Here is a 14224-nt window from a genome sequence, read left to right on the forward strand (position 1 = left end):
CCCGCTGCCTGCTCAACTCTGTCCCAGGCTGCGGCCGCTCACCATAAGGAACCCTCGAGCCCCAAGCGTCGGGGACATAGGGTTGCAGTTAGTCTCCACCCCCAATGGTCACCAGCCATACACAAGTTCACCGCTTACAGTGTCAGGGGGCTCGCAGTGTTTTCTCCCCCAAACAGCTGTGGCCATCATACGCCTCCCGCACTGTGGGCTGCGCCGCCAATGTCCGCCCACTTAGGCTGACACGCCGCCCCTCACCTCCGGTCTGTTGTTTGGCGTCCAAGGAGCCTTCCTCCACTCTCTGCCGCGATATGGGTGCCGGCCGGCCCTCACTCCACTCTCCACGCTGACCCCCGTGGGGGCCGGGGAAGGGCCGCGCCCAGCCCCCTGCCGCACTTGCCCCCTCCACTCCGTGGCCGTCGGCGGGGGCTCACACCGATCAGGCCTCCCAGAGGGTGGTGGGTCCGCAGTAGCTACCGGGTAGTGCAACACCCAGCGCCTCGCACTACATGCACGTGCGGGCCTGATCCACCGTAGCCTCACTGGGCCTTGCGTAGAGCTTCCCCAGGCTGCCGCCTCCAGACCCGGCTGTTCCCGGGCTTAACTCCGGCTCCGCCCCCTCGCTGTTCCGCAATTGTAGGCCGCACAGTAAGTCGCGTGGCCGTCGCCGCAGAAAGGCCCCAGCTGCTCGCTGCCCACCCCCACCCACACCAGGGGCCACTGGGGGTGTCAGACGATCTGTTGAGGTGGCTAATAAAGGGTTCCTGGATACCGAAAGCATGTGCTAAAAAAGACCAGCGGCGGGAGCTCGGGAGGACACGTCCGCTCACGCCACCATCTTGGCCACGCCCCCACAGTATGGTTTTAGAGCAAACCTTTGTACGGGGTCGGCATTAGTTGCTGCCACTGAGGTAACAAGATTGGTGGTTGACATGGGTGGGAAGGTGGCGTTGATAATATATCTATCCGCTGCCTTCGACATAGTCAACCATTCACTTCTTATTAACTGGCTCGATATGTTAGGCTTTAGGAATCCAGCATTGGCCTTGCTTAGCTCGTTCTTGCGTGATAAGGGGCAGGTGGTGGCATTGGGAGATTTCATCTCGGACCACTTTTCCCTCCCCTGTGGGATGCCTGAGGGGGTCCTCTCTTAGCCCCAAGCGTTTTACTATCTATGTCACCCTCCTGGCCAATCTCATCCGCAGCTACAGGTTTGCGGTATTTTCCTAGGACGACAACACACAAATTGTGGTGTTAAAATCATCTGAAGTGGAAGAGGTGGTTAAACATTTCTTTAGTTGTATGACTCATATTGTGAACTGGATGCAAAGAAACTGTTTGAAGCTGAACTCAGATAAAACTGGGGTTTTGCTCTTTGGTAACATCGCCCTCTTCTGGAGTTCCCCAAGTTTGCCATCTACTCTTGGTTCTCTTCCTTCCACTGTTTAAAAAGCTAGAAATCTTGGAGTAATATTTGACACCAAAATGTGCTTTTCAGGTCGAATAAACCAAACCACCTCCTCTTGTTTTTCACGGTGAAGGATCTTAAAGAAGATATGTTCGTTTATTTCTCTGCAATTACAAAAGACAGTCAGTATGGCTTTTACTTATTAAAAAGAAGCCTGGCTTATCCTTTAACTCTGACCAATCAGGACAGACCACTATAAGGCCGAATCTGAGCTTACAGGCAAGAAAGTCTTATAATTTCTTGTATGAACATTTTAGGAGAAATTCAACAATATCAAATTGTTGAGTTTATTAATACCATTCTGGGAAGTCTTTGAATGGTATTTTATTAGCTGTCTCCTATCAAGAGTTAGTAGTTAATAACTTCTTGCCATGATAACCTATGTGAGAGGGGGTTTGCAATTGGAAAAATTAGTTAAACTTTTTTTCCAGCACCAGGGCTTATAAAAACATATTTTATAAGTACTCTGAATACATCTAGTGGACCCCCGACCCCTGGAACACCTAGAGGAGGCTTTAGGGGTTCTGAAGATATATAAATATTGCAGATCCTCCCTCCACAGTGCTCCTAGCACCAACGTCGATTTGTGCAGCACTTTAGCACAATGTGGGGAGTGAAATGTGCAATTTCACTTAACCCAAGGCTTATAAAACTCATTTTATAGGGGTGCGCCTTATAAATAACTGACCCCCCCCACCCCCACCCCTGGGACACCTAGGGGAGACCCTGGGGGTCCAAAATATGCCTAAACATTGTTGGTTATCCATTTTTAAGTGCCCCAAACAACAAAGTCGAGTAAGCTCTCAATTCACTGGCGGCTCGCCGAGGGAGGGCTGCCCGCTGCACCCCATCAACCCGCAGCACTTCCTCTGCGAGCCGCCACTGGCTCAATTTACTTTTAAAAAGCAGTCCTGCAACCCAGGGCTACTTTTAAACTGACCTTAGGCTCAGCAGTGCACACATGCAAGTGCAGAAAGGGCTGCTGACCTCTACACTGTCATGCCCTATTATATGCTCGGGACTTGGAGTTAGTTTTAATCCCCAAGCCCCATTATGTACTTGGGCCTTATAGGTAGGTCATGCCAATCACAAGGTTACCCCAACCCATAGTGTATGTATGTGTTTTCACTGTATTCTAAGTATCTTTCGGAATAGCACTGGCCGTGGGCCTGGTTAGGCAGAGCCCAGGGTCATTCAGAGTCTATTACCACCAGTACCAGTCAGCAAAAAGTTGGGGATGCCCAGGACACGGGATGACTTTGCAACTGTGCAGATTTGTGTCATGTTTATAATTCAAAGCTAGTGGAAAATGTTAGTAAATCTGGACCTCAGTTCCTTCATGAAACACACAGAACATAACCAAGGCCATCCAGTGTAGCAAGCAAAATTGATAAAAAAAGGAAATAAACCATAGTTGGAGTTGGAGGCCAAAAATAAAATAAATTGTGTGTCTAATATTATGCATCAATTTAGTAGTCTGTGTCTCTCCGTCGAGGAGCAAATGTAACCTCAGAGTATTTCTGAGGAGGAGAGCTCCACAGTGCTTTATTTGTAAAGGTTTTAGGGACAGATGTACAACCCATGTTTGCTGTCGCAAAATGTTATTCAAGCCATCTGCGATCAAAAAAAACCATGGTGGTATGTACCAATGCTATTTTGCGAGTCATAGACCCGCAAATAGCATTTGAGACTCACTATTAGGAAGGGGCTTGCCAAGGGCGTCCTTTCCTAAAAGGAGTCAAAATAGTATGTACCATTGTTTTGCTACCGCATTCGCGGCCGTTAAACACTCGAAATGTAATACCTACTTTAAGTACATTTCCTCTTTATTGACGAAGTTGCCCGTTGTGAATTCCATGTCAACCCTGTCTCAGAAATACATAGTTAGGCAGCCCCTGAAACCCAGGTTGTCGGTCACTGATTGACAGATCACAGGTGGGGTAGCACGTAGCCGTTACACAAACCCGCGAACAGGAAATCCCAGAACAAATCCACAAATAGGCACAGCGACATCATAATGGTTCAGGGAGATTGGCCTCTATACAGTACACATGGCCGGAGAGGTGCGCACTTTCCCTGAACACCATAAAGTCAGATGCCACACAAGGAACATTAAGCCAATCAGGACACACAGTACATGCAGTGATCACGCACTCCCCATGCTGGATATCTGGGCACAGTCCATACTGGCCGCATTGTGTCCATGCATGGTTGAGGCCTACCTAGATTCTTCATTCAAACATTAATTTAGTGCCCCAAGGACAGCGGTCCGCATTCCTTTTCAAAAAAGGGCAGGCAGAACAATTTTATAACACGCAATGACCTGGATAAAAGTCTTTGTTAGACCGACTGTAAATTGAGACAGTCTGTTCTTCCGGCTGCACTGTTTGACTAAACAAAATGTTCCTGTTCTGCAATACGTCTCTTGTTTTTTCAAGGTATTTAATGTTCAAGCAACAGTGGTCACCTACCTCTGCGACTGCAAACCACGAAGCCCACCACCCCGAGTAAGGCGACCAGCAGGACAGCACTCAGCACGCCAAAGGCGATGTGGAGGTTCAGGGGTGGGATGTTTGTCGGGCAGTGGCACTGGAATGGGTCCTCTTCTGTGGAGATGAGATGGACAGAGATAGGTCAGAGCAGGTGAATGCGGATAGGTGGCCCCTCACCTGGAGCCCCATCATGATAGGCCGAGTGCCTGACATGTCTAAAGTTCAAACCTATAATTTGGATATTTCTCTTTAAATGGACTGCCTTTTCTTTTACTTAGGCTTTACTAATATTTTGAAAACTGTGAGCTCCCTTCACATACATTTGCACAGATACACAGTCGCACCTGAAATATTTGACCTTTACTCTGTTCCCTCTGCAGTGAGGCCAGGACTGAACACCTTTTTGATCCACTGACATGTGCTGAGAGAACCTGGCACTTCCTTCAGTCTCCGCTCCAGAGCTCTCCATCGTGGCCTGAGCAGCATCCTGGAAATAGCCAACACTCTTAGAGAACGCAAGACTAACTGGCAGATGCATCAAAGTAAATACCGGGAGCAAATGGGCAGATTCTCAGAATCTGCACCTTTGCCTCAGGTATTTTTGCATTTGGGATGCATCATCCCAAATGCAAAAATCGCAATTTAAGGAATTTATAAATTGAGATTCCTTAAATTGCGATTGCATTTAAGGAATCCCAAATTGAGATTCCTTAAATGAAATGCATTAAAGTAAAAATAATAGTGAATTCGCTAATAGGGGGAGCAAATTACCATGAAGTTGGACTTCATGGTAATTTGCTAAAACTTTGAAAAAAGCACTTTTGTGCATTTTTCAAAGCTTCATGTTGCGCACACACATGCCCTTAGGGCATGTGTGTGTGCAACATATATGCATAGATCAATTTCAGGGGTGCAACAGGGTGTCATTTTGACACCCTTGCACCCTTGAAATTGCATGAGCAATTTGCGAGTACCTACTGGTACTCGCTAATTGCTCATGCAATCTCCAATACATTCCTATGGGCCTCTAGGCCCATAGGAATGAATGGGACAGCATTCCTTAATTGCGACTAGCAATTTGCGAGTAGCAATTAAGGAATGCATAGACTTTTGCTATTCCTAAATAGCGATTCCTTAAAAATCGTTATTTAGGAATAACAAAAGGCTACGTTGATGCATCTGCCAATATGTCATGTACTATCTTCTGGGTGTGTGATCAGTGTATGTGAGTCATGTGGTATATTCTTGTTTTTTTATCACTGCATCTGAGTCATGTAGTATCTTCCGGGTGTATGACTAGTGCGTGTGAGTCATGTAGTATCTTCTAGGTGTGTTACCAATGTATGTGATTCACGTGGAATATTCTGGCTGTGTGATCAGTGTATGTGAGTCATGTACTATCTTCTGGCTGTGTGATCAGTGTATGTGAGTCCTGTACTATCTTCTGGCTGTGTGATCCGTGTATGTGAGTCATGCACTATCTTCTGGCTGTGTGATCAGTGTATGTGAGTCATGTACTATCTTCAGGATGTGTGATCCGTGTATGTGAGTCATGTTGTATCTTCTGGGTGTGTAATTAGGGTGTGCGAGTCATGTAGTATCTTCTTGGTGTGTGGCCATTGTATGTGAGTCATGTGGTATATTCTTGTTTTTTTATCACTGCATCTGAGTCATTTAGTATCTTCCGGGTGTATGACTAGTGCATGTGAGTCATGTAGTATCTTCTAGGTGTGTTACCAATGTATGTGATTCACGTAGAATATTCTGGCTGTGTGATCAGTGTATGTGAGTCATGTAGTATCTTCAGGATGTGTGATCCGTGTATGTGAGTCATGTTGTATCTTCTGGGTGTGTAATCAGGGTGTGCGAGTCATGTAGTATCTTCTTGGTGTGTGGGCATTGTATGCGAGTCATGTTGTATCTTCTGGGTGTGTGATCAGTGTATGTGAGTCATGTGGTATATTCTTGTTTTTTTATCACTGCATCTGAGTCATTTAGTATCTTCCGGGTGTATGACTAGTGCGTGTGAGTCATGTAGTATCTTCTGGGTGTGTGATAAGTGTATATGAGTCATGTGGTATATTCTTGGTTTGTTATCCCTGCATGTAAGTCATGTTGTATCTTCTGGGTGTGTGGCCAGTGTATGTGAGTCATGTTGTATCTTCTGGGTGTGTGATAAGTGTATATGAGTCATGTGGTATATTCTTGGTTTGTTATCCCTGCATGTAAGTCATGTTGTATATTCTGGGTGTGTGGCCAGTGTATGTGAGTCATGTTGTATCTTCTGGGTGTATGATCAGTGTATGTGAGTCATGTTGTATCTTCTGGGTGTATGATCAGTGTATGTGAGTCATGTGGTGTATTCTTGGTTAGTTATCCCTGCATGTAAGTCATGTAGTATCTTCTGGATGTGTGATCAGTGTGTGTGAGCCATGTAGTATCTTCTGGGTGTGTAATCAGGGTGTGCAAGTCATGTAGTATCTTCTTGGTGTGTGGCCAGTGTAATGGAGTCATGTTGTATCTTCTGGGTGTATGATCAGTGTATGTGAGTCATGTGGTATATTCTTGGTTTGTTATCCCGACATGTAAGTCATGTTGTATCTTCTGGGTGTGTGATCAGTGTATGTGAGTCATGTGGTATATTCTTGGTTTGTTATCCCTGCATGTAAGTCATGTTGTATCTTCTGGGTGTGTGGCCAGTGTATGTGAGTCATGTGGTATATTCTTGGTTTGTTATCCCTACATGTAAGTCATGTTGTATCTTCTGGGTGTGTGGCCAGTGTATGTGAGTCATGTTGTATCTTCTGGGTGTGTGGCCAGTGTATGTGAGTCATGTTGTATCTTCTGGGTGTGTTGCCAGTGTATGTGAGTCATGTAGTATCTTCTTGGTATGTGATCAGTGTATGTAAGTCATGTTGTATCTTCTGGGTGTGTGGCCAGTGTATGTGAGTCATGTGGTATATTCTTGGTTTGTTATCCCTACATGTAAGTCATTTTGTATCTTCTGGGTGTGTGGCCAGTGTATGTGAGTCATGTTGTATCTTCTGGGTGTGTGCTCAGTGTATGTGAGTCATGTTGTATCTTCTGTGTGTTTCCAGTGTATGTGAGTCATGTTGTATCTTCTGGATGTGTGATCAGTGTGTGCGAGCCATGTAGTATCTTCATGGTGTGTGGCCAGTGTATGCGAGTCATGCCGTATCTTCTGGGTGTGTGGTCAGTGTATGTGAGTCATGTTGTATCTTCTGTGTGTTTCCAGTGTATGTGAGTCATGTAGTATTGCCGGTGTTGCCAAACAGACTTCCCTTTGCTTATGCTGTGCTGCGAGGAGGTGCCTCTTTCTCCCCATTACTAATGACACCATTTTAATGTGGCTACCTCATGCTCTGCTTTGGTTGTAAGAAGTATGTTGTCATCTGACTTTTTTATGCTCTATTCCACCTCCTGTCTCTAGCTCTGGTTGTATGTTGTATTCCACAGTAAGGCCCATAATTTCTCTCTCTAATTGAATTTATAGTGCCTTGTTTTTTAAGGTCGAGCATCAGCGCACATGCGCTGTCTGCAAGACCTGTAGTAGTCAGTATACTGAGTGAAATCTCGCCTGCTGCTTACCACAGGCTAACTCCTGCTTCCAGTGCTTAGTTTGTAAAAAATGAAGTGCCGGGGCTGAAAATACTGTCAAGGAGGCTGCAGCTCACTTCTAACTCCATGTGCCCAACTTTCTATACCTGCACTGCCTCAGTCTCTATCCTGTAACCATGCTCTGCTGTCTGTCACGTAAGACATGCGTTTTACTTCTTTACCTACAATGACAGATGAGTGCGAAACAAAATGTACACCAAATGAAAATGCTTTTTTTGAACATATTAATCAGTGCGGTCTGACTGGGTTTGTTGCAGGTCAGGCGGCTGCTTGAGCACAGCAGGTCATGTCACTACTAGCGCTGCCTGTAATTAGTTTGGTCCAGTTATGACGACGGCATAGGCATCCACTGCTCAGCTTGCTGTGACCCTGCCTGCCACAGCACAAGCACTGTCCTCAGCGCAATGCTGCAATGCCTGTGAGATGTGAATATGGCTGTTGTACCTACTGGGCTCAAGCACACTCAGCAATTAGAATGCTTGGAGGCAGTGCACGGAAACTACAGGTGACTCATAGCGCACAAAAGTTGTGGAGGGCCACCTCCACATCCAGCACGTTGAGGATAGTAGCAATGCAGAGCTGCAGGCCGCCACTACAATTATCCAATGGGAGGCTTAGGCTCAGGCAGTGGCAGGGTGCAGCAGACTCCGGGAATAGAATGCAAGCCATTTGTTAATGATGACTTCTTGGATTCATGACAGGCATGACGATGTCATCACTAAAGTGATGATACACAATCGTGCCTGCCTGAACAGATGTAGGCCTGCCTATGAAAACATACCAGCCTGTCACCATGCAAGGTATGTGGTTCTTTTTATTTTAAATTGGGCAATTAATATTGAGACCACCACCTGCAGGGCCATAAATTGTAGCCCCGGCCCTGTGAAAAAAGTGCCGGTGCTGAGCACCTGAAAGCACCTGCTCAATTTAAGCACTGCCTGCTTCAGCCTTCTTTGCTGGTCTCTTATTGGTCAGTGCCCCCCCATACATCACTTCCATTGTATGCAGGGAGCACCGGCCAACTACAGTTTTGTTACACTGTTGGCTTTTATTTGTTCTGTTTAGGGACTACTTTTCTTTTGTACTGTGCCACAATGGCGCCTAGAACGGTGCCCAGCATGGTGCCCAGTTTCGCCCAGTTTCACCATGTCGGTGCATCACCATCACATAGGTTAAATATGAACGGGCGCGTGGTACCCCCTTATTTTAATTGAAAATTTTCCACCCTCTTGGTGTTCTTTTTTTTATATCAGCATGGCACAGGAGACGCGTATTAAATTTAGCACAACGCCCACTTTGATTGTTTCCTGCCTCGACTCCTGTGTGCATGCCGACTGCATCCTCAACATGTGGTGAAACCTGTGTCCCCGTAGATGACTCTGCAGCGCATGTCACAACTCCAGAAAATGCAAGACCTATTGCATCGCAAATGCTTATTTATTCAGCTGTGGCAGTTCGAGCGCTGTGATATTGGACATGCTGCGCTAACAATTCCAGGAACACATGGGCCTCATTTCTGAGGCGGTGCGTCACTTTTACGCCGCCGGTGCGTCACTTTTTGTTACGCACCAGTGGGGTAAAAAATGCGCCTTGTTGCGCCATATTTACAATGTGACGCATCTAAGTAGATGCGTCACTTTGTAAACCCCTGCTCGACATTATACCTGCCCCAGGTAAAATGTATGCAAGGGGGCGTATTGATGCAAGGAAGGGTCATAGAACTGACGCAGTGAAATCTATGAGAATTCACTGCGTCACTTTTAGGACGCCGTTGCGTCAAAATCTTGCGCCTGCCTCACTGCAGGCGTAAGACTGACGCATGCCCTTTCACATGTGGCTTGCCCATTATCCGCGCAAAAGTATATTCAGTTGGAGTCACCCAGTGATCAATCGACGATCTCAAGAAGAATTGCTACGACCTCCGAGGTCGTGCTAAGGAGAGGATCGCCGAGAGGCTGGGTGAGCGCCTTGCAACAGGAGGGGGAGAGCCAACAGTCCCTCCCAACAACCCATTGGAGGACCTCGTTGAGGACACATTGCAACCTGAGGCATGCGTGGGGGTAAACTGACTTGACTCCTCCCGACCCACCCAAGAAAGCCAAGGTAAGTGCCATGCGACTGCGACCCTGTCCCCTAACAATGGCCATGACCCTTGAGCTACCCATAAGAAACCCCAGTCATGCAGCCCATGCACACCAGAATATCCCTATTGCATTGTGGGACATGTAGTCTGACCACAATTTACATTCAGCCCTATACAGCCAGATATGTCCTAATAGAGTCAATCCAACATCCAGTCAGGGAATGCTAGCCTGCATGCATGTAGCAACCTTCCATGTGAAAGATACATGTAATTCAACGTCCACTTTACATCACAGGTGGCGCTGAAAACACCAGCAGCGACAGTGAGGGGTTGCAAATTGATGATACTCATGAGGATTCTGAGGGTGACGCACATCCATCCACACAACCAGGTCCATCAGAGCGAGCACCAGCCCCAGCAGCCTTACCACCCCCTGCAACGCCAGCGACAACAGGCGTACCACAACCGCCAACTGTGAGACCCATGCCAGTGGCATCGGCAACACCAGCAGCCACCAACACAACGCACACCTATTGTGCCCACCCAGTACAGCGGACAGGTCAGGGAGCGGCGCCAAACTACCCCCACGCGCCGGCATGAGGGGGGTGACTGTGCGTGTGCTGGGTCTTTCTGGAGGTCAGGAGGAGCAGGCTGCACAAGACATGTACATGGGTGGGCACGACATTGGTCCTCTTTGTTGGGTGCTGCATCAGGGGGTCTAGGTCCCGGATCAGCTTAGTGATCATTGCCCCATACACACCGTGCACTGCAACCTGCTGCCTCGGGCTCTCTTGGAGAGAGACATCTGACGCAGGCACTGCAAACCCGCAATAGGGGATGCTGCAGAAATAAACACACAGACAGTGAGAGAAGGCGTGCAGGGAAAGGTCCTCACCAGCACCGAGGCATTAAATACACAGGCACTTGGGCAATGAATTCATCCACGGGAATTCACAAATAGGCTAAGGAAACACGTCACTGGCCCCTTGGGTCACACAGTTATTTTCAGTGTTAGTGGTGAGCAAGAGAGTAGCCAGAAAATGTAAATACCCCCGACTTTGAAACAAACCTCTGACAATGAGTGAGCAAAGGATGAGCCTTCCTATGCTAGTATCCTTCAGCCTTGCGTCCACTCATTTGTCCATCCACCCTGCCACCTGTCTACCCATTCACCATCCACCATCCTCTCACCTCCCCATCCATAGTTCCATTATTTTAACCATCTACTGAAATTAGATCCATCCATCTGTTCACATATCGATCAATCATGTCACCCATCCATTCACCTTCCCACCTTTCCGTCCGTCCATCGCCCATTCACTTCACATGTAGATCTATCATCCTTTTACTCTTCCAGCCATTCATATTTTCACTCTTCTGTCCATCTTTCTATTCACTTCTCTATTCCTCCATCTAACCATCTTCAAAACTCAGGCATTCTAGATCCTTCCCAGAATGGTTTCCCTGCAGGCCATAGCACGGAAACTGCTTTGTTGGCCATGGTGGAGCACTTGCGGAAGTTGATAGACGCAGGACAGACGGCGGCACTGATCCTGTTGGATCTCAGTGCCGCTTTCGAAACTGTCTCCCATCCCATCCTTCTTCAACGACTACAAGAGGCCGGTGTGGAGAATACCGCACTAGAATGGTTTCGTTCCTTTTTATCTGGACGCACCTTTAAAGTCTCCACCCCCCCATTTGAATCTGCCTCACGCAATATCTCCCAAGGGGTCCCGCAGGGATCGGCACTCAGCCCGACTCTTTTTAATTTATACGTGCAGCCGCTAGCCACTATTGCAAAAAACTGTGGTTTAACCATGGTGTCGTACGCCGACGACACCCAGCTAGCGGTTGCACTAAATGGGGACCCTGCGGCTGAAGCCCCGAAATTCCAGAAGGCCCTAAAGGAGGTGGCCAGTTGGATGACGAAGAACTGTCTCCAACTTAATGCATCAAAAACAGAGGTCCTAGTTCTGGGTAAACAGGCTCATCTCTGGGGAGACCACTGGTGGCCACCGGAGCTAGGCCAAGCCCCCACTCCTGTGACAGAGGCTAAGAACCTCGGGTGTGGATTGATTCCAACCTTACTTTCATCCCCCATACCAAAAGAGTTGCTGGCACCTGTTTCGGGGTTTTGCAGAACCCCAGACCTATTTTTAAATTTTTCGATGCCCCAACTAGACAACTCATTGTCCAAGCTACAGTACTCTCTAGGTTGGATTACGCCAGTTTGCTTCTTTTGGGCGTTAATCAAGCTGAACTAACACGCCTTCAGCGTGTGCAAAATGCAGCCGCCAGAATGTTAGTAGGCCTGCCCAAATTCTGTTCCGTCAGCTGCACCATCCACGACCTTCATTGGTTGCCTGTCGGACAGAGGATCAAGTTCAAAGCTCTGTGCCTGACCTTTAAGATCCTAAAGGTCTCTTCACCTCCTATTCTTGCACAGGCAATTACCTACTACACCCCGGATAGAGTACTACATTCAGCGGGTCAATTTCTGGCCTGTGTTCCTCGCTTCAGGATGGCCAGAGTGGGCGGTCGCTCCTTCGGTGTTCTGGCAGCGATTCTCTGGAACACACTACCTGTTGACATCCGTGCCATATCTGACATACTGTCTTTCCGAAGAGCTATCAAAACTTTTCTGTTTCCATTACCCTAATCTTGATTCCGTCTAATTCCCTCTTCTGGTTGTGTTATTTTGTCCATTATAGCCCGGGGACGCCACTTTGCTGCGGCAGCTGAGCGCTCTATAAATTTTATAACATAACATAACAACATAACATAATATATAAATAAATAAATAAATACCAGGCACTGTCATTGACACTGCCAATAGCTCACACTCTTGCAAATGCGAGACCCATTGCACATGAAAATGCTTGTGTTTATGTGTGGCCGAGTACTCATCATACAGTCTTGTAGACCTGTTTCCCATCTGCCCATTATATCTGTCTAGATGGTAGAAAATGCCTCTTGGTAGCTAAATATGTTGTAAGTGGTCCCATAGGCATGATTTTTTAGTGGGAAATTTGTGCCGGGATACCTTCCTCTTCCAGATGTTTGAAGTTTGGTGCGGTGTGTCCTATCTTCATATAGATTTGTACCGTGGAACAATCAGAAATTCCCAATTGGGGTATTGAGAAGTTTGATATCAAGCCAAGGGATATAAGGAAAAACTCTATTCTGAAGCATGTCCTGCACATGACAAAGATATGTATTGCTTACCCTCAGGATGCGTTGGTCACCATGGGTCTACTAGGCCATGATCATCTATCATTGTCATTCAGAGCTGTCCTTACTTTGCCATTGTGCCTATTTTGGGGGGCCAGAACTGTCAATGATAGGGTCTTGCACTAAATTCCGTCCCCCCCATGATCACTTCTGTGCATCCAACCTCAGTGAGGATACAGGAAATCTTGGATAGGAAAATTGTTTTGTCAATGTTTGGGAACTACGTGTTTAAGAAGCAAATCTTAGCAAAGAAATACTTCCCTTGTGGGCCCACCCATGTTTACAAAATGGTGTTTCGTAGTTGATGTTGCTCAAAAGCTCTGCATTTCTGGTGGTTTGTGACACACCCGTAGCCAAGACAACACCCAGACTGCAGATTAAGAAGTCCACCCCATCTTCGTATCCACCTGGACCACCGCATCCCTGTTCCAATTTAGTTGAAGGCTCACCTCTTTAAAGAACACAACATCATTATGGATTAACAGTCCACAATCTATCTCTCTCTCTCATCACTCATTGACTTTCTGCTTGCCTTTACCCAGTCCAGCGCTTTGCTGCCTTTTGTCTAGATTTGCACTATATAAATACCACATACACAACATTTGTTTGTATGAATTTCCACCCTGCATTGTTAGAAGGACTTCTTCTGAGATGTGTCACCTAGGGGCACATTATGAAGTTTCATTCTATTGCAGCTCATCGCTCGTCTTACCCATTCCCTTTTTAAGGTTCCTTAATCCTCGGGGGATAGATATGCGTTCCTTGTATAAGTGCAGTGTTAGATTTTCTGGTCCCCAAGTGTCAAAAGCCTTTTTATTTTGTCTGATGTAATTTGTCATCCCTTTTACTTTAGGATATGATTTTTAGAAGCTTTTCAGTGCAAAAATGATGTGTGCTGTTATTAATTTATGTTAAAAGTTATAACTTCTTGGGCTTCGAATGGGATCAAACAAATATGGCAGATAAATGGTGTTTGTGGTGGTGGAATGGAAGAGAAGGGGAAATAATAATGAGAGAGGTGTCAAAGGAGTATTATGAAAATAGTAACAGAAAGTGAATAAAGGCACTAGTGCCTACTGGTCATATGTACAGAATAATATGAATTCTAGTGACTGTTTCAAACTCTGAAGACTAGCAAAAAAACTTCAGACAGATAAGTCAAGCACAACAAGCCTCTCCTGTCCGCGTGGTCTTCCTAAATATTGGTTCAAAGCCTTAGGGAGATAGAGGAGAGACCCCTCCTTGTGATCCAGATTACCAGCATCTTCTGAATCAGCATTCCCGGATAGAGGAATGGATGGTCTGTCTGCTTAA

The 14224-nt window shown here is 46.6% G+C and overlaps 1 protein-coding gene across 1 annotated transcript in view; it reads right to left on the reverse strand.

The window, feature by feature from the left end:
* Positions 1–1095: 1095 nt before the first annotated feature.
* Positions 1096–14224, reverse strand: part of LOC147725899 (uncharacterized) — a 50253-nt gene continuing 37124 nt past the window's right edge. Inside the window, exons 3-4 of the mRNA XM_086963384.1 lie at positions 3937–4071; positions 1096–1223 (exon numbers count right to left, since the gene is read on the reverse strand). Coding sequence (XP_086819510.1) covers positions 1096–1223; positions 3937–4071 — 263 coding nt within the window. The remainder of the gene's footprint in view (positions 1224–3936; positions 4072–14224) is intronic.

This window comes from Lissotriton vulgaris, chromosome 3_1 (assembly GCF_964263255.1).
Source record: "Lissotriton vulgaris chromosome 3_1, aLisVul1.2, whole genome shotgun sequence".
Lineage (NCBI taxonomy): Eukaryota > Metazoa > Chordata > Amphibia > Caudata > Salamandridae > Lissotriton > Lissotriton vulgaris.